General features: G+C 41.1%; 1 protein-coding gene across 2 annotated transcripts; it reads right to left on the reverse strand.

The window, feature by feature from the left end:
- Positions 1–2,919: 2,919 nt before the first annotated feature.
- POLR3F (RNA polymerase III subunit F) lies at positions 2,920–26,751 on the reverse strand. 2 transcript variants are annotated; one of them, XM_083357628.1, is made up of 10 exons: positions 26,680–26,751; positions 26,218–26,507; positions 23,419–23,536; positions 22,596–22,663; positions 19,679–19,746; positions 16,176–16,288; positions 12,105–12,248; positions 10,239–10,346; positions 8,974–9,165; positions 2,920–3,385 (listed from the first exon to the last, which is right to left on the reverse strand). In XM_083357628.1, exons 2-10 carry the CDS (start codon positions 26,259–26,261, stop codon positions 3,308–3,310), a joined length of 933 nt encoding a protein of 310 aa, XP_083213754.1. In that variant the 5' UTR covers positions 26,262–26,507; positions 26,680–26,751; the 3' UTR covers positions 2,920–3,307. The 2 variants fall into 2 exon arrangements, with proteins under 2 accessions (XP_083213754.1, XP_083213755.1); XM_083357629.1 differs by lacking the exon at positions 26,680–26,751 and having other exon boundaries at positions 26,218–26,556.
- Between the last annotated feature and the right edge of the window lie 646 nt (positions 26,752–27,397).

A 27,397-nucleotide genomic window follows, 5' to 3' on the forward strand; every position in this document is an offset into this window, starting at 1 on the left:
CAAATTCTACAGTTTTGGTCAACACATACAGGATTGGTTTTGCATTTTAATAAAGTTTCAAGAAATCTGTTTTTTAATATTCAAGTATGAACATTTATATTACTGAATATAACATCAACTCCAATTTCAGTGTTCCACTAGCATATAGATAGTCAGATAGTCCTCAGATAGTCGGGTGTGAGTCTCTCTTTATGAGATTTGGTTCTGGGGCGCAGTTGGGCTTGCTGCTCGTGTACATTTCACCTAGTCGCGTAGCGGCAGCCCTGCCCGAGCTGCTCGATATCCTCTCGGGGTTGGTGGTTGAGTTCCCCAAACTTATAGTTTTGGGAGACGTCAATCTACCATCCCTGGGAGGTTCATCTGAGCTTGCTCGGGAGTTCATGGCTTCCATGACGGCCATGGACCTGACGCAGGTAATTTCTGAACCAACTCATGAGGGAGGCCACACCCTTGACCTGATTTTCATATCTGGACGGTGGTTGGATGATCTTGGTGGGGGCTTTCCATTTATTATGCCCCTGTCATGGACCGATCATCACCTCCTGCGGCTGGTCTTCCATTTTGCCACCCCCCGCCGTGGGGGTACGGAGCCAACTAGATGGTACCGCCCCAGACGCCTAATGGATCCTGATAGATTCCAAGCGGCGCTGGGGTCCCCACCTGCCTCCATTGCTCACAACTCGGCGGATGCCTTAGTGGAAGCCTGGGAAAGGGCAGCCACTGAGGCACTCGACCGGGTTGTACCCTTGCGGCCCCTGACCCGGCGCAGATCCCAGCGAGCTCCATGGTTCTCCGCGGAGCTCCGGGAGATGAAGCGTCGGAAACGGGGCCTAGAGAGCTGCTGGAGGTCCAGCCGATCTGAACCCGACCGATTGCGGTTAAGAACCTACATTAGGTCTTATCTCGCTGCGATGAGGGAGGCAAGGTGTAATTACTTCTCCACCCTCATCGCGTCCGCAGATAATCGCCCGGCCGCCTTGTTTAGGGTGACTCGCTCCCTTCTTAATCAAGAGGTGAGGGAGGATCCCTTGCAGGGTCGTGCCGAGGAGTTTAGTCAACATCTGTCGGATAAAATCGCTCGGATTCGGACCGGTTTGGACTCCAGCTGGGCAGAGTCTGGCGATCAGGACACGGGCGGTCTTGTCAATGTTATCTGGGAGGAGTTTGATTCTGTGACCCCTGATGAAGTGGACAGGATTATGGGGAAGCTGAGTTCCACCACATGTTTATTGGATCCGTGCCCTTCTTGGCTGGTTTATGCAGCTAGGGAGAGGACACGAGGCTGGCTCCAGGCGGTTATATCTGCTTCTTTGAGCGAGGGTTATTTCCCCACCATCTTGAAGGAGGCGGTGGTGAGACCTCTCCTCAAGAAGCCTGCCTTGGACCCAGCTGTATTGAACAACTTTCGTCCAGTCTCCAACCTTCGCTTTCTTGCGAAGGTTGTCGAGAGTGTGGTGGCGCATCAGCTCCCTCTGGTCCTGGATGAAGCGGATTATCTGGACCCTTACCAATCGGGTTTCAGGCCCGGGCACAGCACGGAGACGGCATTGGTCGCTCTGGTGAATGATCTCTGGAGGGCTCGGGATAGGGGATATTCCTCTGTCCTAGTCCTATTAGACCTCTCGGCGGCTTTCGATACCATCGACCATGGTATCCTGCTGCGGCGTCTCAGGGGACTGGGAGTGGGAGGCATGGTTTTTCAGTGGTTCTCCTCCTATCTCCTGGGACGCTCGCAGTCGGTGTTGGCAGGGGGGCAGAGGTCGGCCCCTAGGACTCTCGCTTGTGGAGTTCCTCAGGGGTCGGTCCTCTCGCCTCTCCTGTTCAACATCTATATGAAACCGCTGGGTGAGATCATTCGTGGTTTTGGAGTTGGGTATCATCAATATGCTGACGATACCCAACTTTTTATTTCGACCCCAAACCACCCCAGTGATGCCCTCGCTGTGATGTCCCATTGTCTGGAGGCGGTTCGGGTCTGGATGGGGAGGAACAGACTTCAACTCAACCCTGACAAGACTGAGTGGCTGTACATTCTGGCTTCCCGGGACACCTGGGATGTTCCATCTCTTTCTATGGGGGGTGAGCTTTTACCCCCTGTGGATAGGGCTCGCAACTTGGGAGTCCTCCTAGATTCACGACTCACTTTGGAGGATCATATAGTGGCCGTGACTAGGGGGGCTTTTGCCCAGGTTCGCCTGGTGCGCCAGTTGCGGCCCTATCTGGACCGGGAGGCCTTATGTACGGTCACTCATGCGCTCGTGACCTCTCGCCTAGACTACTGTAATGCTCTCTACATGGGGCTTCCCTTGAAGACTACTCGGAGGCTCCAACTGGTACAGAATGCGGCCGCGAGAGTTGTCTTGGGAGTTTCCCGGTACTCCCATGTTACACCTTTGCTCCGTGAGCTGCATTGGTTACCAGTTGTCTTCCGGGTAAGGTTCAAGGTTTTGGTTATGATCTTTAAGTCCCTACATGGCATGGGTCCGCGATACCTCGAGGACCACCTGCTGCCGGCGTCGACTCCCCTCCGCTCTGTGCGCGCCCACAGAGAGGGCCTCCTCAGGGTGCCTCCTGTCAAGGAATATCAACTGGTGGCCCCCAGGGGGAGGGCCTTCTCTGTGGGTGCTCCGGCATTATGGAACCAACTGCCGGTTGAGCTCTGGATGGCATCAGACCTCCGATCCTTCCGTCGCGGGTTGAAGACCCATTTATTTGAACTAGCGGGTCTGGCCTGATGGGGGTACATGGGTTTTTTATAGGCCTGTTTTATTATTCTTGTTTTAACTTGGGCATTGATTTAATTGTCTTTTAATTTTTGTATTGTCACTTATATTTATGCCCTGTGAACCGCCCTGAGTCCCTTTGGGAGAAGGGCGGTATAGAAATCTCAATAAATTAAATTAATTAAATTAAATATAGAAAGCATTGCCACTTTGGGAAATTCTCATCATTTTAATAAGATTTTCACAGGAGAACGTCTGGGTGGACTGTGTCTCTGATTTTCAGTTCCATGAAATAGTGAAGTAAAGGTTCCCCTAATAAGACAATCTTAACACACATTGCAGGATTCGATTGCCACTCATAGGTTCATTTCATTCAGCACGGCAAATGAATACACTTAGCCAAAATTTAACTTGTCTCTTAAAGTTCTGTTTCTATATAGATTCAATCCTACAGCATCCCATTTAGCACATGGCAGGGCAGTCAATTTTTTTCAAAAGTATCAACCCAATGCCCAAGCAGTTTTCTAAGAAAAAGTTTGATTCATCAAGTTTAACGTTTCAGAGCCAATTTCTTCATTTGATTCCTAAAATTCTAGCCATTCCATCATGTAAACACAGTTTGCAGGAGACACTTCTCCACCTTCATGGCAATCATCAAAAACCTAGGAAGGGAATAAGATACAAATACGATATATAATTTTGATCAATCAAATCATATCAACTGATAATTGCAAACAATTCTGTGAACAATTTACAAGTAACCTTACCTCTAAGTGTAAAGTGGTGCTACCTGCTGCACAGAGAATCTATGAGTCCATGAAGACACCCAAATTATATCAGAATAACAGAGTTGGAAAGGATTTGGAAGTCTTCTAGTTCAACCCTCTGCTCAAGCAGGAAACCGGCTGTGTCAGCCAGTGTGCTGCTTGTTGCCGTGGAAAGCGGGTAAGAGGGAGAGATGGGCATTTGTAGGGGGAAGACAAGAATCATACAAGAGAAGACTGTGGAAAGTTTTGTGAAATTTTGGAACTGCTTGCCTGTGCTTTGCTTCTCTCTCTTAGTTTGGTATGCAGATGAAAACTCCCTGGCCCATGTGTGACCTCTGGTTGCTTAGATACAAGGGGAGTGGATTCTAGAGTTTGTTTTAACTTACTGTTTCGTGCCCGATTTTTCTTCAGATCTTGCCTCACTCTTGCTGCATTCAGTTGTTTCCTAGTAAAAGTACTTTTCTCTAGGAAAAGTACGGAGTCAAGGGGTTTTCTTTCCTAGGGATTGAATGGAGGTAGCTCTCACATTAAGCAAGAACTGCTTTAATAGTCAATCCAGAGACAGTCCACAGGGTCTGAGCATCAAATGTCAAGCCCCGGGAGCAAACTAGAAGACCCCGGAGCTATGGCAGCTCCCCCCCTCGACCGTACTGTGCTGGAGACGATGTGGAATGGCGAGGGGAGTTGAATCACAATGAGCATGTCAGGCCCAGAGCACCCAATGTTCACTGGGGAGGAAACCCCGGAGGAGGCCATGATGAACCAAGCCTGTTCCTGATACAAGAGGTGATTGAGAGCCGAAGAACCCAGGAAACCCTCGCGCAGACAACTACCCAAGCTCCTTGAGTCACCCCAAACCAAGCTGTGGATGGAGCTACTACAGTGGCAGCCTACCCTGTCTGGATAGATGCCAGTGCAAGCGGTGCTGTCACCAGCAGCAGATGCTGCACAATTCCCTCCACCTGCAGGGGTTGCTCCTCAGAGACACTGGGCCTCAAAGGTCCCAGCCTTGGGGGTGACATATGGAGGAGACCCCGAGCAACTGGGATTCTTCTTGGTGCAAGTTTGGAACTACATGCAGGAATATGGGACTGAACTGAGGACGGAGTCAGCCTGAGTAGGACACGTGACCATGGCGCTGGAGGGTGCAGCTGCCGAATAGATGGTCTCTCTCCACAATGACAACGCCTCCCAGCTGCAGGACTACAACTATTTTATGGCAGCCCTTTGCCAGCGGTTCAAGGACCCACTGGCAGAATGCAAAGCAAGGACCTGTATGAAGACCATCACCCAAGGGCGAAGGTCAGTGACTGCATACATCCAGGAATTCCGAGGGCTGGCAGGCCAGCCAGTCACATGGCCCAAAAAGATCCTGATTGAGTGCTTTAAGGATGGCCTCAATGATGAAGTCTACTACACCTGCAACTCATGGGAGGCCCCATGAAATCTATAGAACTGGTATGTACTGGCAGACGAAATGGAGATTGATTTGGCCAAAGACCGACACCGGGGTAGCTGTGGTTGGATCAAGTCCTCGCCCCCCCACTTGTAAACAAACTTCAAAAGCTGCAAAAGGGGGTCCAATACTTAAGTTGGGGTCCACAGCAAGTTCCAAATCTGGGAAGGAAGGGTGCCAGGCCGCGAATGTCACTCCACCAAACCCAGCTCAAAACTTGTAACTGCCATGGAAGGAAGGCCAAGAAGCCACCACCATGATTTTGCAAAACAGTGTTATAGGGAGTAAAGGTCATTGAGCTTGCCCCTCCTGGCCGGGGGGGGGAACTCTGTCCCCTGACCCCTCGAGGAGAGTGACATTGACTATGATGACGACTCTTTGGTAAGTCAACACGTAATCTGTGACCATCCCAGTGGAGCTAGTGGTGCCTTCATTAGGCACCCAGGAGGCACCCTGGACTTGGGGTGCACCAGGTGTGCACCAGGTGTGAGGTCCAGAGGTGGTGAAAAAATTGGGACTGAGGCAAAGGAGACTGAAGGTCCCCATTGCTTTTTGCCAACAGGATCGGTGGAAAGGGAGGCCCCAATCCATTTTGTGACTGAACTGATGGAAATGAGAGTGGGGAGCCACACAAGAGGCTTGAGTTTTATACTGGCACCCGGAATGGACAGACCTTCCTGCTTGGACTTACATGGCTTCACAAGTAGAACCCTCATCTGAATTGGAGGAGGAAGCTCCTAAAAGTCCGACCCCAATCTGGGGGAAAAAGGGAGGCGATTCTGACCCCTAAGGAAAAAAAAAAACTATGGCAAGGAAAGAATTGGGTACTGCCATGCAGGAATACCAAAAAGGGGAGGAAAAGATCCCAAAGAAATACTTAAGGGAGGTATTCAGTGAACAGGGCTCCGACACACTGCCACCACATCACCCCATGCACTGCAGCATAGAAATCCTCCCTGGAGCAAAGCTCTCCAAGTCTAATATCTACTCAATGGCCCCGTACGAGCTAGACGAGCTTCATGTCTTTATTAACAAGAACTAGAAACGTGGATTTATCCAACCAGCTGGACCATGAGTGGCAGATCCAGTGTTGCTCCAGAAGGATGGGACTCTTCGATTCTGTGTGGATTATAAGGGATTAAATGCTGTGTGCATGGAGAATGTTTATCCTCTGACGAAAGCCCTGCTGGCCCACTTGGCTAGGGGAAGGATTTTTTCTAAACTAAATCTGAGAAGCATATTACAGGATCTGCATCAAGGAGGGCAATGAATGGAAAACTGCCGTCAACTGCCCTTTGGGTTGTTTCCAGTTCCGAGTGCTCCCCTTTGAATTACAGGGGGCTCCTGCTGTTTTCATGCAGTTGATCAATGAAGTGCTGCATGAACATTTGTAGAAAGGGGGTTTGGTGTACTTAGATGACATTTTGATATACACCAAAACTATGGAGGAGCATGTGAAATTAGTGCGTGCAGTCCTAAAAAAAACTCAGGGCAGTAAACTATATGCTAAACTAGGGGTCCCCAACCTGTGGGCCACGGTCCAGTAGCGGGCCATGGGCTGCTGACCACCAGGGTACAGGATAGGCTGGCCAGCGCGCGCGCACCTCACTTGTAGTAACCCTGTGGCTGCAGGGTGCAAAAATGATGCCACGCCATGGAGTGCAAAAACAAGCTGCCACTGCACCACAGGGTGCAAAAATGGGACGCCACCACGCTGCAAGGCACAAAACAGCTGTCACTATGCCACAAAACACAAAAATGGGTGCCACCGCACCACAGGACACAAAAACAGGCCACCGCCATACTGCAAGGCACAAAAACAGCTCCACCGTGCCGCGGGGCACAGAAATAAGGCACTGCGCCACGCAAAAACAGGGCAGGGCTAGTATCACACGGGCGCTAGCCTCACCCAATTTGGGTGCACATGTGTTTTGGGAAAAATAGCAGGTAGAAATATTTAATATGCTAAGTTGACTTAATCAAAATAAAGGTGGAAGAAAAATTGAATAGATAACCGTACATCTTTATAGCTCTTTAAGTGGGCATGGGGAGGTGGGAAGTTGATAAAACCCGTACCTGGGATGTACCTTATGAGCATTGCTTATTATTGTTTTATTGCTACTATTGCTGAGGACTTGTTTCTATGGACTTCTATAAATTTATTGCAATAAAGATTATAACAGACCAAAATGAAATAAAATATAAGGTTGGACACCAACAGCATAAAGGTTCTCTTAAAAAGTAAAGAAAAGCAATGTAGCATCGTTTGTAGATGTTAACAGCTACCGTGCAAAACTGAACAATATTGTGTATGATGGGAGTCTACTTTCAGACTGTGCAAACACCCTTTTGGAATTCTCATTCCATAAAGAAGTTGGCCTTCACCTGTTTCCCAGAGCTATAAGCAGCCCCCAAATTCCCTTTGAATAGAGTGAAGGTGCTTTGATTATTGATCAGTGGCAGAGTTTAAAGCAGTATACAGCTTTAGAGAGTTTATTTATTTATTTGATTTATATCCCTTCCTTATTTGTATAACTCAAGTCAGCTATCTACAACGAACCTGGCTGAAGCCATCTTGTTCGTTCTAGGTTGTCACAGGAATGGGAGGGGGAAATGGAGGTTTTCCGATAGTCTAAACAATTCTCTGTCATTTCAAATGTTTGTTGAGGGGGTTGGGTGTATTATTAGAAAACCCACCATCCTATTCTATTGCATAGTATGGAGGTGGGAAGTTTAACTTTGTAATAGTGTAATTGTTTGGAGGGAATTGCAAACTTGGTTTCACTTTTGATCATGCCAATACTTTGTAATCAATAAACATGTTCTTTGAGAAGCCTCTAGCCTCAGAGTTCTGATTTATCTGGTCTCATCTATCAGAACCTCAACAGCAGCATACATAATGTTCTTTCTTTCTTGTTTTCCACATAACACTGAGATGGGTTGGCTTACAAAGGTGAGCTATTCCAAGGCACTCAACTGGCATCTATGGCCTAAGGAATAAAACTCAGTCTCCAGGATTCTAGCCCAAACCTTCACTACAGTGTTGATATTCAAAACTTTTTCTCAAAAGATCAAGAAGAAAAAAAAGACATCCCTCTCCTCCATCAGAAAAAAAAATCCCCATGAACTTTCAGTTCATCTCATATGTCTGATTTAACTAGGTCCACTGCAACCCACACAATTAACTAACACCCTCAACCTCAAAAGGCTGCTCAATTTTCCTTTATATTCATGGCAAAAACAATTTTAACTTCGCCCATTGTTTAATAGCTGATATTTTAAACTTCTCCTTGATATTTCAACACAGAATAAAAGAGATATTTTTTAAAAAAATAAAGCTGGAATAAGGAAATAAATTGCCAGTAATATAACCTAAACATTAATACTTTTTTCTGAAAAATATCAATCCTGTAGGTCCTACAACACATATTCACCAACAGAATGTTGCTTGAATGATTTCCCATTCCTGCTTAATTATTTTGCCTGATATAAAACAATGCCCTGTAAGGCTAGTCCTCAACGTACAACCACAATTGAGTCCCAAATTCCTGTTGCTAAGTGAGACATTTGTTAAGTGAGTTTTGTTCCATTTTACAATCTTTCTTGCTACAGTTGTTAAGTGAATCACTGCAGTTGTTAAGTTAGTAAGACACGTGTTTACTGAATCTGACTTCCCTATTGACTTTGCTTGTCAGAAGTTTACAAAAGCTGATCATATGACCACGGGACACTGCAACCATCATAAATATGAGTCAGTTGCCAAGCATCTGAATTTTGATCACATGACCATGGAGATGCTGCCCACATGACCAATGGGATGCGGCAACAGTCGTAACTGTGAAAATTGGTCATAAGTCACTTTTTCCAGTGCTGTTATAACTTTGAACAGTCGCTAAATGAAGTGTAAGATGAGGACTACCTGTATTCTGAAGTCTAATTTGAATGACTGATATGCAGATAAATTCTAATGAGTCACACTAGCAAAACATCTGATCTCAATGTATTTCATGTCCTGAGGAATACTTACTGGACAAAGTCCACAAGGTATCCGTATCAACCCAGTGGGTTGTATGACTGGACTGATGGCTCTGTAGAGTTTCATGTGCCCGTCTACACTTCCTGCTGATGCTTCCTTTGCAGCAATAATGGTCATTTCTACTTTTCCATCATATATTAAGGTGTTTAAAATGGTTTCTATGTCCTCCATTGACAATTCTACCTAAATAATTTAAAAAGCTCAAGTAAGAATTCTCTAGGAAAAGGAGTACACTGATGCTTGAAAAGAAGGCTATTGTAAATGTTTACTATAACACAATTACTGCTTAATTGAACAAAACTGGTTTTTTAAAAGCCAACTGGAACTTCAGCAAAATTTCAGCATGGAAGGATTAAATCATTAGTTTAGTTATCAAGAAATGTTGTAAACACAATTGCTTTCCAATTACATAGTCTATTCAAGATCCTTCTTTGAGGGAGTTGGGCAGTCTAGAAATACAAAATGTAAATAAATAAAAACAACAGAGAGTAAAATTGCCAGAGGTAGGCTGAATATTCATTTTAAAAAGTAAACATAGTTCAATCAAAACACAGCTTAAAAAGGAAAAAAAGGAATAGAAAGTGCTTTAAATCAAGTGGATTATAAACCTTATCTATTGTATCAGAGCTATTTTTCTAATTCAGAATTACTTTTGCATGATACGATGCAGAGACCATCCAACACTATTAAAATATATGCCCATGAAAAAGCATGCCCTTTTTGTTCTAACAGGTAGAATCTTAATTTTCTTCAGAACTGAAATCTGATTTATAATCAATTATTATTAAAAGCAATTGCTAAATCCAATAACCAAGCATTTCTTCGATGTACATTCTGAAGCTATACATTTTTATTTAAAAGTCTTGCTTGACTTCTATTGCTTACAAGAAAAAAATACTTCCTTTTCTTTTTCATTCTCTCTTTATTTCTTTCTATATTTCTGTGGATAAAATCTAAAAAAATAGGATCTAATTTTTTAAAAATAATACTCAAATGAATTTATAATCCAACTGATTACATTTAAAAATGGCTCATGAAAGCCACTGGCAAAAGTTAATCATCATTCAGATACCCTTTAGAACCAAGAATGTTAGGATCAGTACCAACAGCTTAAAATTAAGGTGACCAATGCATTAATGCAGTTCAACTAAAGGTTGATCTATAAACGCAACAAAAAAGAAAAGGGCTATTATTTTGTGAGACACAACATTGTTTTTTGAGCACAAAATGAAAAACTAATACATCAATGATCTTACCTTACTGATACCTAACTCACTGATATATTTCCACACTTCATGAGAAGATGCGAATGAGCTATTTCTTTGTATCATAGGATTCTGCTTGGTTTCTCGAGCTGCTTCAGCCTACAATATCAATGGAAAAAAGATGTAGTAGAGAAGCTGCCTATATCAGTGGATAAGAGTGTTTTAGCTGGCATTCATTCGAAGATGCTTGCAAGTAAGCTATTCAGACAGTATTTTAAAGAAACATTTCCTGGCATCAAAATAATTAACCTTCAACAAACGTAACTTCTCTGTGGCTTCCTTTTACTGCACTTCCACATCATTCTTTGACTATTCAACATTAAGGAAAGTTCCTTATAAAAAACAAATACTGTAAACTTTAAAGAACTGAATTTTAAAAAATTATTTTTCATTCACAGTCTTGAGTCATAATGATGCCTAACGATAACTTAATTACTACAATATCTAGCAGTAGATAAAAACTGGCCATTTTTTTCTTCAGAAAAGTTCTTGCAACTTTCTTCAGAGAATAGAAGAAAGCACGAACAAAGGGATTGGTTATCTCAATTTTATTCAATAATGAATTAATTGAATTAGCTAATAAAGTTGAAATGACATAAATATTGGAATAAAACTACATGAAATGCTGAAACTCTCAGTGGTATCAAAAGCGAAAGATATATAGTATATGTACTCTTGGAAAGCAAAATGTTAGAAATTCAAACACGTAAACTAGAATTCTCTGTCACATACTAGGACTTTGGTCTTTTTTCTCCCACATAAAGTACCACATCTGTCCTATTAAATGTTAAGTGTCTAACCAGCTTGTGAGATCATTACATGAGACATTTGCCTTTTTAGTTATATCCTGGGGATCCCTTCCTTAGGAACAGCTTTAATGTACTCAAACTGTTTAGGGAAAAAAAATCACTTATAAGGAGACACAGGTTTCACAGCATCCACTATAAAATACAAGTTTCAGTTTGAATACTCTGAAATATCACAAAATTATAGAACTCCCTGCTCTATAAAATTCCTATATTGTCTGAATTTAAAAACATCCAACTAAGGAGAATCTACAAATTTGTTAAGAGTACGGATTGAAAATTTTAAGAAACTTATTTGCAATGGTCTGGGGTGAAAATTAGATAGGTTTAGAGAAACCTTATCAAGTACAGAATGAGAATGATACCTACATAAACTGCAGCTGAGACAATACATTGTGTCGGTAGACAAAAAATATAGAAAGCCAGACTCCGAGGTTTTCAGTTTTATGACTCCAGAGCATTATCTTTCTAAAATGTCAATTATCAAATGCATGCAATGGAGTGTCAGCATTTGCTTAGAAATATTGTAATGTTTTTCTTCTCACACTTCCTAGAAGATACATAAAGCACTGCAGATCTCCCAAGTGAAGTCTGTTGGCTTGACCCATCAAGGTTCTACCTGTGCCTTATTTAGATAGTTAGACCTCACTTTACTCACTGCCTTGTGAAACATTTAACGTTACACTGGTGCTGAAAAAATAAATTGCAACCAGGGTGCACATTTATGACCTTTCCAACATCAATCTCTCTCAGTCATGTGTTTGCCATTACAATCAGTTAGGACACCCTGTCCTGTGCCTGATTCATTTTTCCCCCTTTGTACAGCAGAGATTGGAGAGAAGGAATTACAAAAAAACGAGTAGGCAGACAATAGGGAAGAAATTGGGCTTTCTGTGTGGCATGCCCACATCTCCCAGTGCTCCCACCACAGTGCTTTCCGTGGGTATTCCCCACTGAGTATCTGCTTACTCCCTTGTAATTCCCTATTTATAAGAGGGGAAAGAAGAAAGGGGGGAAGAACATATGCAAATTACACATATGGGTCATTTACCTTAGTCTGAAGAAATTTAAAACACTGTTGATTTAGCACCTCTACAAATTCAGATTCAAAGTCTTGGTCACTATACCAAGCTCCTCCTGTCACAGAGCGATCAGGCTGGAGATTGTACAACATGTATACTTTCTTCTTGGATGCCTATTGAGTTAATGACATGTTTTATTCAACTCTTCTGCAATATGAAAACCTTCTAATATTTATCATTAAGAATATTTATCCTGCATGATACAGGTATTCCTCAACTTACAATTCGTTTAGTGACTATTTGAAGTTACAATGGCACTGAAAAAGTGAGTTATGACCATTTATCACATTTATGACTATTGCAGCATCCCCGTGGTCACATGATCAAAATTTGGAGGTTGGCAATTGGCATGTATTTATGTTTGCGGTGTCCTGTGATCATGTGATCACCTTTTGTGACCTTCTGACCAACAAAATCAATGGAGAAGCCAGATTCACTTAGAGGGAGTTGAAGTTGCCGGAACCTTGGGTGAAAGTGACCACATCATATTGGAATTCAAGAGCCTTGGTGGAGCAGTGGGCTAATGCCTCCTTAAGTAACACCAGCTGCCTGCAATTAGTGCAGGTTCGTATCCCACCAGGCTCAAGGTTGACTCAGCCTTCCATCCTTCCGAGGTAGGTAAAATGAGGACCCAGATTGTTGGGGGCAATAAGCTGACTTTGTAATAATGCCGCTTGGGGGGGGGGGGCGAAAGCCCTAATAAGCAGGCATATACATAGAATGAAGGCTATTGCTAAGCACATTGGTTTGTGCTTAAATTGTAAGCCGCCCTGAGTCTTCGGAGAAGGGCGGGATATAAATGGGATTAAAATAAAAATAAAAAATATAATGCAAACACAAGCAATAGAAAAGAATAGAAAATAATCCAACCAGTGTCTTAAACTTCAAAAGAGCTGGTTTTAACAATCCTAGAGAGAACCTAAGAAAGATTTCATGGACGAAAATCCTAAAAGGGAAAACAACTCAAGAAGCATGGGAAACACTGAAGAGTACGATCACAGGGGCCCAGTCAGGTGCAAAGAGAAAGAAAAAGAGAAACAAGAAATTCAAGAGGAAACCAGCATGGCTGCACAGCTCTTTCTGACAAACTGGAAGACAAAAAGTACAAGTAATTCTATTCTATTCTATTCTATTCTATTCTATTCTATTCTATTCTATTCTATTCTATTCTATTCTACTCTACTCTACTCCAGCCAGAGCTATAATTATGATTCACCAGTATACATATATGCTAAGAATAGGTACACTAGGTTTTGCAAGACAATGAAGCTAGGGAATAACTATGGCTTACTAAACACTTTGGTGATGGAATAAAAAACGAAATATAAGTATGAGATTTAAAATAGATTACTCCCTTCTTTTAGTCTTTCATTTTTCTTAATTTCCTACTTTTGTATTTTATGTGGCTACATTCTTCCTGATTTCATTCTTTAGTTTAAGCCATAGTATTGTAGACCCGACATTTGTAACCTGTGTGGGTATATTTTTATGAAGCCCTTTTTGCAGTATTTTGGACAAGGACAAAATATTGTGGAAAGGAATTTCTGTGGAAGCAGATAGGATCTACTTCATTATACTGATAATATATTGCTATCTCTATTTCTCCCATCTACAATTTTTTTCAGAAGCAGCTTAAATCATAATAGTCTGGGTGCTATTCATTCTCAGAAAATAAAATTTGAGATATTTTTATAAATCAAATGGCTAACTTTATGATGGTAACAGGCGGGATATGGCAGGAGCTGTTTGGGCCCACTTAACCATGAGTAAATTCTATTATAATCTTCAATCATGCTAGTCGTTGGGGGTATCCACTAAATTAATGGATGCTGTGGATACAGTTTACGTAGAGTTCAGTAAGGTATTTGACAAAGTAGATCATAGCTTATTTCTAGATAAGGTAGAAAAATGTAGATTTACCATTGGCTGACCAATGTACTTAGCTTGTAGTCCTCAATGGAACTACATTTAAATGGAGGGACACATGTAGTAAGGCACCTCAAGGTACTGTTTTGGGCCCAGTACTGTTCAACATCTTCATAAATCATCTAGATAAGGGAAAGAAGAAGAACTCATCAAATGTGCAGATGACACCAAGCTGGGGGAATAGTCAACATTTTAGAAGATAAGACTCAAAATAGAGAAGGATCTTGACAGACGTGAACACTGGGCCCTATCCAACAAAATGTAATTCAGTGGTGAGAAAAGTTGGGTCTTACTCTCAGGCAAGAAAACCAAAATGCATAGGTATAGATGGCACAACCACAAGTATGAGCCAGCAGCCAAAAAAGGCAATGCAGTCCTAAGCTGCATCAACAGAGAGATAGTATCAAGATCATGTGAAGTGTTAGTACTGCTTTAACCACACTTGTTAAGACCACACTTAGAACACTGTGTCCATTCTGGTCACCACGATACAAAAAGATTTTGAGACTCTAGAAACAGTGCAAAGAAAAGGAACAAAAATAGTTAGGGGACTGCAGGCTAAACCATATGATGAATGGTTTTGGGAACTAGATATGTCTTGTCTAATGAAGAGAATGACAAGGGGTGACATGATAGTATTCCAGTATTGAGGGTGTCACAACGAAGAGGGGGTTAACCTATTCTCCAAAGCACCTGAGGGCAGACAAAAAGCAACAGATGGGTGATTGTCAAATATTAATTACAATTAATCAGTGGAAGAGCTTGTCTGCAGAAGTTGTTGGTGCTCCATTAAGAAGAGATTGGGCAGCCATCTATCTGATGGTATAGGTCTCCTGGTTGAGTAGGGGGTTGGACTAGAAGATCACCAAGGTCCCTTCCAACTCTGTTATTCTGCATCTCAAAAAATATTATAGAGTTAGTAATTCTACCTTCAGAAGATGAGAAGGGGCTTGGGGAATGACATTTCTTGGATTAAAGTATAGCCTTTAGCTATCAAGCTTACACGTTTCACTAAATATTGTGATGATAGAATAAAAGATGTATTAGAAGAATGATCTATCCGTTCAAAACTTTCTCAGTACGATAACATAAGCATTCATTGTTATTTATCTATGTAATACTAAAATTCTCCTGCTTGTCTGTAATCTTCAATTTGCCAACAGTGCATCATAGTGCAAGTATCAAGATACCTCAAATCCGCTTACTTAAAAAGGATATATACAAAATCCAGGACCCATTATTCTCATGGAATTGAAATTTCAAAGACTTTCACAGCAGTTGTATTCACACTGATAGGTCACTGTCACTGCGGAAAGCCATGATCACATGATCGTGATTTGCAATTATTTTCCAATTATACTTCCAGAAACACATAGGTTGTGTGGAGCAAGGGGAAATGATAAATATTCCCACTCACTTTCCCACCTCATGCTGGTCTCTGTGCCCAACTGGCTGGTGGCAAAGCTTGACAGGCAAACAGTGGCTGTTTTGGAATGAGGCCAAAACTTGAAATCTCCTAATTGGCAGTGGGCAGAGAGGGAAGAACAAGGGAGTGACTTGGGTGTCTGATGGAAAGGTATAGCCGACTGGAGACTATGAGTAGTCGGCAGCTGAGTCCTCTTCCTTCCTAGAGGGGAGGGGGCCATCAGGACACGGTGAGGTGGGGAGCGGGGTTGTTTTCCTCCTGATCTACGGCTTTCTCCTTCTCTCCCCAGCAAAGTGGCAAATAGTTTTATGGTCAATCAAGGAGGAGGAAGACGCTTCATCAGAGCTCTGTTGAGGGTTGTGAGGGAAGTGAAAACAGTGCCAGGCTATATTATATGTGAAAACAAGTGTGACCCGACAGGTCATGAGTTGTCTAGTGTACATTAAATGGCGTTCTAAAACAGCTGTTAATACATTTTGTGAAATTACCCCAAAGCATATTACATCGTAAGAAAAACCGATAATTTCATGAATGATACAATTTATAAAAAGTTTGTAACGTTTACTAAAAGTTCATTAAAAAGAACAATTTTGTGTGGGAATGTTATTGCAAATACAAAAATACTGCAAATGTTACAATACTGAAAAATAAGATCACTGAGCTACCTGAAAATTACAGATATACTCACTGCTACAGACTTTACAGCTTTAATGAGTTTCTTGCTTTCCAAATTCTTCAGGATCTTGTTTATCTCAGTCAATGGAAGATTGCTTTTATATCTGATATCCCTGCTCCAAATGCCTGATTTTTTTTAAAAAAGATGCAAAATTAAATTAGCTGAGTAATGTACCACATATTTGATTGCACTGTAGATGCTGGATACCCCTTCCCAACCTTTTTATTTTTTCCTTACTAAATAATTAAATAATACATGCATATATACATACAAACATACAGGTAGCCCTTGAGTTATGACCGGTTACCTAGTAATGGTTCAAAGCTATGACAATACCCCCCAAAGTACTTATGACCCAGTCCCAAAGTTTTGACTGTTGCAGCACTCCTTTGGTCATTCATTCTTATGACCAAGTGCCAAGATGCTGCAGGTCCTCACAAGTATTGAGCCTGCTTTCCCAGCCCACTGGGCTTCAGCTCCGCTCCTCCCCATCCCATATCACCAATCACTCACCTTTCCAAGATCTTCAGAGCTCAACAGTTTGGAGAACAGGAGACAGGATGCTCCACTGCTGGGCCATATGCCAAAATGCCGTAAGTGGCCATTGTTTTTTGAGATGCTGGTGAAGTCCTAGCCTTCCTTCCCAAGTCAGGCAGGCACTTGCAGTAGTTGAGGAAGAAAGAAACGCGTTTCCATTTTAAGTCCTCAAAAGCCACCCAGAAGGAAGGGGTGGAAAAGCCAAGGAACTTGCTTGTGCGCTCAAGAGTTCAGCTTGCTCAAAGCATAAACTTCTCCAACCCAGTACATCTTACTCCTGAGGAAACCTGCCTGTGACGTCAGCCCAGCTCCTGCTGTTGGATCATGGTGGCAATTTTTCAGTAGAACCGAACTGCAGAGAACAGCATACGAAGCCCTGAGTTGGGAATTTTTGAAACACTGCAAGAGGAACACCAGCAGGAACTTATTTTGTTTCGCCCATGTAGGAGCCACTCTCCCTGCAGCTGTTCATCCAGAAGATGCCCTTTAAATCCTCACTGAGTCCTCACTGAGCGAAGGGAAGCAACCTGGCTCCTCGCAAAAGCGAAGGCACTGCTTGCACTGAGAGGAGGAAGAAACACTGTTCTTTCATTTTGGCCAACAGGGTTTTGGGAAGATGCAACAAGACAAGCTGCTAAAACTTGAGATGTCTCTTCCCGCGCAACCTCTTCATCCTGACAACAGGGAAGGATGCAGACAAAGCCTAAAGCACACAGCTTCCCTTTCACCAGTACTGCAACTTTAGAAGTGCCAAAGCAAAGAAGGCTTTCTTTTCTCCCCCAAGCTTAAGCCACCTAAGGTAAAGGTAAAGGTTCCCCCACACATGCGTGCTAGTCGTTTCCGACTCTAGGGGCCAGTGCTCATCTCCATTTCAAAGCTAAAGAGCCAGCGCTTGTCCGAGGACGTCTCCGTGGTCATGTGGCCGGCATGACTAGATGCCAAAGGCGCATGCAACGCTGTTACCTTCCCACCATAGTGGTCCCTATTTTTCTACTTGCATTTTTTATGTGCTTTCGAACTGCTAGGTTGGCAGAAGCTGGGACGAGTAACAGGCGTTCACTCTGCTACATGGCACTCGGGATTCGACCCACTAAACTACCGACCTTCTGGTCGACAAGCTCAGCGTCCTAGCCCACTGAGCCACCTACTGTTATGCTAATGCCTTGGAAAGGGATGCAAAGGATTCAGCTTGCAAGCAATAGCTGCTTCTCTCACCCAAGCTTTAGCAAATGCATGCTAATGCCTTGTGAAGGATGGCTAAGATTTCGCCAGTGTTCCGGGGGAAAAAAGGCCACTTCTGGAACTCTGCCACATGGCACAGCAATGGAGCATCCTGTCCTCCTTCCTTACTCAATCTTTTGAGCTCTGGAGATCTTGGAAAGGTAGGTGAGCGATCAGTGATGGAGGTGGTATGAAGGGGACTCAAGCAGCTCTGGGGATCCCAAATGGTAGGAAGCAGAGCATGAGGTATCTCAGGGTGGGAGAATGCCTTGGGAGGCTGGAGGCACGGGCAGCCCACCCAAGACACCCCATGTTCCACCTAATGACTCACACATTCATTTATGAAGGGTCCTTGGTGTTCTCTGAGCTTGTTTTCTTGCAGAAGTTTCATTACCCAAACTAGGTAACATCATCAGGACTGGCATTGACGATGTTATCTAGTTTGGGTAACGAAATGTCTGCAAGAAAACAAGCAAGTTCAGAGAGCACGAAGGACCCCTCATTTCAACCCTGAGCTACAAATATTCTCCTTTATTGGTACATTCATTTATGCATAGGGAAGACCAGAGAAGGGAAGTCCTTGACTTAATGTGGTTCACTTACCAACCTCTCAACCCTTCAAATGTAATTGGCTCCATTACATTCATAACTTGAGGACTACCTGTACATACAGACACATACTGTATGTGTACATGTACACTCTCCTCAGACTACAGAATGAAGATGAGATATGGGTAAAATATAGCTATATTCAAAAGGAGCAATTAAAACTAGGGGGAGATAATTGGAATGGAATAGGAAACAACACTGGGAGGAATAAAAATATAGAAAAGCTTAGTTAAGCATTTCTAAATAAATTAATAAAAAGGACAGATCCATGAAAGAATGTGAAGAAATTAATATTCAATATTATTCAAAATTAATAACCATGAAGATACTAAAAGAGGGAGAACAAAAAGAAGCTATATATATATAAACTATTTGAAAATAACTTATTTTGTTCAAAAATCTACTCTATCAAAAAAAATATGCCACAAATCTTGACTTTGTGCAGATGGGTACATTTATGAAACTGTTTTTTTAAAAAAATGAGTCAGTAAACCAACCAAAGACAATCTGAGAACTAACAATCACAAGATCTCAATCACTTTTTATCAAGACTCCACCCAGTTTTCTGCAACTACAACTCTTTAATTAGTTTCAAAGGACTTGAATGTAGGCCTTGGCCTACAAAAGTGATGCCGCAGGAGGATTGGCCAAACCAGGAGGCGGAATTAAGCAGGGGAGTCTGGAATCTCTACACAGGCAGAAGAGGGCAGGGCCCAATGCCCTCTCCCGAATGCCACCGAATCCTATTTAGTATGGTCTGGGTGCAAACCGCCAGTCTGAGAAGTTTCTTATATGATAGCCACGAGCAATAAAATAGCTAGATGAACTCTTCAAGTGAGGATCTGATTTGTTTTCACCAGACAGGGATAGAACAATACCAAACAAACAGCTGCCAAGTCAACTAGGTATTCGATACATTTTCTACAAATTAGGAAATTAGAGAGATAACCGTTAATTTCTGATCCTTCTTTTTTCCTCCCTTTTGTTGATCACTTATGTATGAAAAGGAATTTGTCCAGATTTTTTTTTTTACGTTTGCTTAGCAAGCCATCAGTAATTTTCTCATACTTTTGGAATTCCACCATGTTCAAGAATAAAACAGCTATCGTGCTTTACTTCACAAAGAAAACAGTAAAACGGACCCAGACCTTTATTTCCTGCATCCTCTATAATCTGGTATACCAGTTTCTCCTGATTGTCAGATCCCTTCATTTTGCTGCAAGAAAACAGAATGTAAAGTGAACATTTTTTCAAAAAGATTTGGTAAATATGGAAAATGGATAGCACAAGTGAAGTATTGTTTCCCGAAACTCCACTTAGAGATAAAGCTAGTCTTGAATAATTATAACCACCGGGATCCTCTCAATGAATCAGAATGAGATCACTTGGCTGCTTGATCTCTCACATATCAGCTCACATGTGTTCCTTCCTCCCAGTAGCACATCTACTTCAGGGTAAAATGGTTCAAAGCCTTCAACAGAGGAGCTTATACTAAAAAAAAAGCACCTCTTGCTGTTTCTATTATAAATAATAGAAAAGTTAAAAAAAGAAATCCAACATAATCCAGTTAAGAATAATCAGGGATTAAGCAAATACAAAAATGGGGTACTACAAAATCTTCACCTATCAAAGTTAACATATGCCAAGTTCTAGATAGTCCATCTGTTCTATCCCTGAAGATAAGTATTAGTTGTTTTCATCCCATTGAGCATTTGAAATAAGAGAAATATAATTAAGATTAATAGAATTTGAAGGTTGACTGATATTGAGAGATATTTCTGTATTAATTCCGTTACCCCTCTACCCCCACCCTCTTTTTTATTTTTTTATTGCAGGCTAAAGTGTCAATATTCCAAATAAATGCATTTTTTTTTACAAGAGCATAGAAGCAAATGCTAAGGAGATGTGGAAATGGAAATGGCTTCTGTGAAGCAGATCTCCTCTAGGAATGTGTGCTTGATGGTTTTAACCCATGAAAGTCAGGCCAAAACTTCATAAAACTATTGAGCTTATGAGGCTTAGCTCTTTCCAAAGGAAAAAAAAATGCTAAAGGCAGCCAAAACCTTTGCTCTTGGAATTGAGGGTACTGAGCGCAGCCTTGGGAGAGCTGTAATCTCTTTCCTGGATATTGGAAAAGTGAGGGCAACTCTTCCTTTTTTTTTTCCCTCAACATGAAAAAAATGCTCCAGGACTGGGCAGTCTCATGAGAGGAAGAAAACAATGAAGGTCAGTTGCAGTGGTGTACAGCAGGATAGTGAACGTAGCTGGCGTTCAAAATGCATTTCAGGCTTTGGAGGGAAAGAATTCTGCTTTGTGCCCTTGGAGTCTCCTGGGCATTTGGAGCTTCCAGCGGGGTACCTGCTTTGTGCCTGCTTTGGATGCTTTCTAGGCATTTTGTTTTCTGGACATGGAGTCTTTTTGCTGTGCTGCTGGCCAGGCCAGGGCACCTACAGCTCCTTTCTCCAGCCTCCCTGTGCACATGCCATGTTGCAGCACCCCCATAACTTGCATGTGGCCTGCACCAGGCCTCCCAGGGACTCTCCCCACCGAGGCATCCCATGGTGTACTTAATGACGGCAGTTGCTTAACAGCCATGCCTGGGAAAGCCATGATGCAATCATAAAATTGAGCCAGGTCACTTGGTGACCACTTAATGACACAATGACTTATGACCAAAATTCCAGGCTCAATTTTATTTATTTATGTATTGATTTAGATTTATATACCGCCCTTTCCCGAAGGACTCAGGGCGGTTTACAGGGCATTTAAAAGAGAGTCAATACAAACGTTACAACAAATTAAAAAAGATTAAATAAAACCCTGAGAACAGTAAAAAACCCAATTAAAATTAAAATTAAAAAATTCTCAGCCTGGGCCAGAGAGCTCGAAGAGCCAGGTCTTCAGGTTCCGGCGGAATGAACGGAGGTCGGGGGCAGTCCTAAGCTCCGCAGGCAGCTGGTTCCACAGGGCAGGCGCACCCACTGAGAAGGCCCTACCCCTGGGTGTTACCCGCCGGCAATCTTTAACCAGCGGCACCCTGAGAAGACCCTCCCTGTGGGAGCGCACTGGACGAAGGGAGCTTGATGCTGGCAGCAGGTGTTCCCTCAAATATCCCGGACCCTCGCCATTTAGGGCTTTATAGGTCATCACCAGCACCTGTACTTGTATTTCCATTTGGACCTGCTATCTTATGAAGGGATAAATGAAAGTTACTTAATAACTCTCCGAAGTACCTGGGGGTAACATTGGACAGATCAGTAACCTGACAACCTGACCTAGAAAAAACAGCTGCAAAATTGAAAAGTCGCAACAATTTGCTGAGCAGGCTGGCTGGAACATCCTGGGGTGCTGATGCTAACACCCCATGAACGACAGCCTTGGCTTTGGTTTATTCCACAGCTGAATATTATGCCAGTGTGTGGCTTAAGAGCATCCACATCCAAATAGTCAATGCGTATCATCTCTGGCACACTGTATCCTACTCCTGTGCAATGGTTACCATTTCTTAGCAGTATCATACCGCCCCACATTAGAAGACAATAAGCTCTCATTTGGCTATGGACAAGGATGCTGAACAACAACAAGGCTCTCCCTATTCACCAGGACTATGCAGTCCATTACAAGATTGAAACCCCTTAGGCCAGCATGGAAAACAGCTGTTCACCTAACATCTACTCACTTTAACCCCAAGAGTGCCTGGAGAGAGGAATGGTCCAAGGTACTTTCTTGTGGCCTGACTGTTAAGTGATCCCTTTAACAAGCCACCTGTTTTTAACCTGCCTCCCTTTGTCTGCATGAAACTGAACAGGTGTGATACTGGAAGAGGTACCTCTGCCCTGTATCAGTGGGAATGGAAAGAATCTCTGATTTCCTAAAAGAGGCCATTACCGTACCCCTATAGAGGTTTTGTGTGTAATTACGTGAATTGTGTGTATGTGTTTACTTCTCTTCTGTCATGTTCTCATGTTATGCTGAATAAATAAATAACTTCTACTTTTTCATACTAAGGAACTGATGGACAATTTTAACAAAAGAGAGTAAAATAATAATAATAATAATCCATACGCAGCATTCTGAGATTCCTTGATTCTGTAGAGAAGTCCACCACTGCTTCTCAAAAGATCTAGTTGACCCTAAGAGAATACACACAATTTAAAAACATTTCCACAGATTTTTAGTAATGAATGCATAGCAGGAAGCAATATATTTCCTTACTGCCCATTTGTGAGGGAAATGGGAGATTAAGAAACATGAAATATAAAAAAATAAAGTCCTCAGTCACAACATTAGTCAAATTCAGTAACTCTTATTAGAATAATTTTATCTTTCTTCTGAAAATAAATGGTTTACACTTTTGAGAGATGCAGACATACTACCTAAAGCTCCTGATTAAAAAGCAGAATATAAATAAATTCCAAACTATAATTGTTTGCAGATAATTATAGCAAACAGATACTTATGTCAAAAAGCATATAATGGCTACAGTTTTCTGTAAACATCTATTCATTGGCAAGCTCATATTCCTATTATTTCATTTATTGTTTAATTTTTACTAATTCTGCTCCATTTGAAACTATCTGAGTCTAATAAATATGTAAACAGGAATTAAACAGTTAACAGATTTTAAAATATTGTAAAAAGAAACAATAAAATTAATATGTTATTTTAAAAAAAGTTTTCCCCCCCCAACAGGACACTAAGTTCATAAGGATCCTAGTTCAGCAAACATGCACCAATCTAAATATGAACTTATAGGGTAATGAGAAGTGTAAACTGTACTCTTACTTTAAAATAGTATTCTTAACACATAGAACATATTTTTATTTCAGACTGCAGCTGAATAACTTTTTTAAAAACAACAACCACATACAATTCAGGAAGCTCTTACCATAGATAGCAGTCGGTTAATGGCCATAGCCCGTTGCTGAGCTTCCATGTGAGGCATGTCATTCTGAATCACTTGGTCTGTAATACCATGGGGAAACTGATGGCACAGTTCAATTATCCTGGGCAAAAGAGAAGTAGTAAGATAAGGCTTCCAGTTCTGTGCAGCTAGTGCTATAGCCGAGGGATCGAGACGATCTAAGCCCTACAGCTGATTTCTGTCTGTTTGGTGACCCTAAATGGGCCCAAAGCCACCCTGGAGAGGTGGCAAGGAAGGAGGGAAGCCCCGCCGATCCTGGGGAGACAGCGGTTGATCCAGACGTCTGGGGAAAGCTCTCCAAAAACCGACAGAACAAAGGCTAGTGTCATTAGTGACTCCAGACCAAGCTACATGCAAACGAAGCCAAAAAGCACTAAACTAAGCGTGATTGTAAACAGCGTGAGTGAACTGGGTAAGAATATTGATTTTCTCTCTTCTACTTGACTGATTTCCTGAAAAAAAAGAAAAAGAAAAAACCCCAGAAGTAAAAATCCTCCAAAAGTGAGAGGGGGTGGTGGTCTTTGCTCTACCCTCCTCTAAATGGAAGTGGCGAATTAAGTTTAGGGGTGGGGGAAATACAGAAAATTGAAAAATGGACTGATGCTGACATCTAGTGGTGGGTGAAAATACCACCCTAAATATACATCCCAGAAAGAAAAGCCTGTTGTTGTGACCTTCAGGGCTTTGATTAAACAAAGAACAGCTGTAACAAAAGAAAAGAAAACATTGTGGACTATCTACAAAGTGAGAACTATAAAACTTAGAAAAAATTGACCTTCCTGGATTATATTTTTTAAATTGTGACTTTAAAGTGATTGGCAGAGAAAGGATTTTTGGTTATTATGGAGCATCAGAGATCTGCAGAAAGAACATATCAAGAAAAAATACTTACCAGGAGGAAATGTATGTTCTGTTACAACAGATGCAAATGATATTAACTTCAAACCATGAGGAAATTAAAAATGAATTTGAAAATTTAAATTAATGCATTCTCAATTTAACATCACAACAACTAAATGATCAGAAAATAAAAGAGAGAGAGAGAACATGTAAAACAGACAAAATATAAACTAGTGGAGGCTCAAGTGGAGCAGGACTTACAAGAAACATTGAACATGGAAAAGATAACTTGTACTCTAAGACCACAAAGTAAATTTGAGGATAAGGAAAAATATTTGACAAAATGGATTGCTGAGCTGTTGGGAGTACCACAAGAAATGGGGAGAAAAGGATGAGAGAAATCTTCAATTAATATGAAGGGGCAAAATCTTTTTACTAAGACATGATGTTTGATTTGCCTATTATATCCACAACAACATTTGCAAGATCATGGAAAGACTCTTTGATTCAATGGAATATATTGATTGGAAAATATGCTTGGCAAAAGAAGAGGGCTAAAGTGAGAATTGAGAAATTAGATGATGGGGTGTATCAGAGGGAATATTTAAAAATTAAACACTGGTTTGAATATGGTTGAAGAAATAGAAAGATTTTAGTTTAAGAGGGATGAACCCTCCAAGTAAGACAGTATTTTTTCATTTTGTTTTTTGATATGAGAAATATAAACATGTTTGGGATGATCAATATAAAGGAAACATTTTAGATATTTAAATGTAATTGATTTTAAGAAAATTCCAATGGATAACTAAAAAGAGAAAAACGTTTTCAATACAGTTAAAAGATTAGATGATTGGATTTATTAAATGGAACATTTAAAGATTAAACATAGATTTATGGATAAAAAGAACAGAATTGGAATTAAGTGTATACTAGTTCAAGAGGAATATATATTTTAAGTTGTATATTATTTCCTTTTTTCCTCCCTTTTTTTCTCTCTCATGTCTTTTCTTTTTCTATGTTTTTCTTTTCTGTCTTTTTCTTACTTATTTTTAAGATGTGAAAATGGATTTAAATAAGGTAATTAACTCTGGGAAAATGTTAACCAGTAGAAATGTTCTGAACATTGCAGGGAAGATAAATTTAAATAAGAACTGTAAACAGGACTCATGACGAGGCAACCAAGATGACCAGATAGAAAAGAAGCATGATATTGATGTGATTATTATTGGTAGAAATTTTAGAAAAATCTTTATATTTGTTACCTATCAAATTAATAAGAATTGTATTAATTTAGGGTTGCAGAGAACATTATTGGAAGAAGAGAAAATCAAGGACAGCTATTATGTGGACTTTGGAATATAGAAACTGTTAGCAATTACTTTGTAAACATAAACCCAGACAACACGCTGTTTACCAAGTAAACAGCCACTACCACATGCTTCTCCCAGAAGAAGGAAGCTGAAGCCACCAGCCTGAGGATGACGGATGGGATTCCGTTGAAACGTTGCTCCTACACCTTCAACTCTACGCGGGGAAAAACCCGAATGACCAAAGAAACATGGAAATGAATTATGTAAACCATTTGGTCTTTGCGGTTTACATTAAAATTAAATTGGCGAATAGTCTTTAGCATCAATTTTTTTGCGAATAAAAAGATATTGGCTTCTCAACAATTAGCACTAAAGAAATAGACGCGTGTTCCAAAACTAAAACTTGCTTAACCCTTTCAACAACTTCCCTCAAAATCGCAAATGTATCAACTATCCTACTACACTCGTTAATTCCATCCATGTTTTCTCCGATTCTCTTGTTACATTCCTACACGTTAACCGCGTCCTACTCAAAAAAACTCAACTTCGACCCACACTATCTTTAGTCCCACCAATCAGTACTGTTCGTTCTCCGCTCTCATTCACACCCTACCTGTTTTCGATTTCCAGAGGTTCTGGAGGTTTCAAGTCCGCCATTACAAGACCATTTTTTTTCCTTCTTCGTTCATATACGCTTCCGGACTTGCTCCCCTGAATACGTTCAAATTAGGCTACAAGTGAACCCTCCAAACGCCACCGCTAAAAGACGCGTTGTGATGACGTCATTTCAAAGCGCCAGGCAGCACTGACGTAACGGAGATCGCCATGGAGACGGATCCCACCAAAGCCTTTTTGAATTTTCGACTGTATCGACGCGTTCGGCATTGAAGAGATCGTAGACGGCTAAGTAAGGAGAAGGCAGAAAAAGGATTAATAAAAAGACCTTTAAAGGGAGAATCAGACGCTTTAATTTGTCGGATTTGTATCCTGCAACTTTTCCTCCAAGTAAGGAGTTATTTTCTCTCTTATGGCAATCTTATAAGGACGATTAAATAAATCAAAGCCTTGTTCTCACCGACGGTGTTGGTGGTCCATTTGAAATAAAATGATTTTGTGAGAAACTCCTTTTAATATGGATCATTTTTCAGCAAAGTAAATAATTCTCATTCCGTACATTTCTCAGTAAATTCCCATAATGAGTTGAAATGGCAAGGTATTGGATTTGTATCATTTTCAAAATTCCATGCTAATGTAAACGAGAAGAATTTTTCTTTTTAAAAACGAATTAATATTAACGAGATAATGTCTCTTATTTTAACCTCAGTATCATAATGAAGAATCCAGAAAATTTCAGAGCAACTGGATTAATATTTCTTCTTGATAAAGAACAGTAAAGACAAAAACTCCCTTGTCGAGTTCATATTTTGTTGATTGCATGGACACATCTTGTTCTTTACTTAGCAGAGTAAATATGCATTTTTTTTTCATTCTTCCAAAATGCTTTTTTAACCTCATTCTAGTTAAGACCCTTTGTGTTCCCTGCTGGAAATTGCAGCAAATATTTTATTTTTTTAAAAAATGGAATAAGAATTCTAATAAGAATCAGTAGATCCATCCACAGATAAATTTCATCACAGTTCCCCTGTGCCATTATCTGCACTAATGCCATTTCTCTGTTGAAACAAAAAACAACAACCCTATATTGCTTTGTTTGTATACAATTTCAGACTTATTTTTGAATACCATGTGAATACTGTAGGGGTGATACAATAGACATTTTCGGTGGAATTTCA

Source organism: Vipera ursinii (genome assembly GCF_947247035.1).
Source record: "Vipera ursinii genome assembly, chromosome: 3".
In the NCBI taxonomy this organism is placed as follows: domain Eukaryota; kingdom Metazoa; phylum Chordata; class Lepidosauria; order Squamata; family Viperidae; genus Vipera; species Vipera ursinii.

Coding starts and splice junctions, on each gene's coding strand:
- POLR3F (XM_083357628.1), bottom strand. CDS start 26,261: ATGGCGGACTTGAAACCTCCAGAACCTCTGGAAATCGAAAACAG. Junction 23,537..26,217: donor CCTCTGGAAATCGAAAACAG/GTAGGGTGTGAA, acceptor TCTTTTGCCCAG/GATAATTGAACTGTGCCATC. Junction 16,289..19,678: donor AGAGGATGCAGGAAATAAAG/GTCTGGGTCCGT, acceptor AAAAAAAATCAG/GCATTTGGAGCAGGGATATC.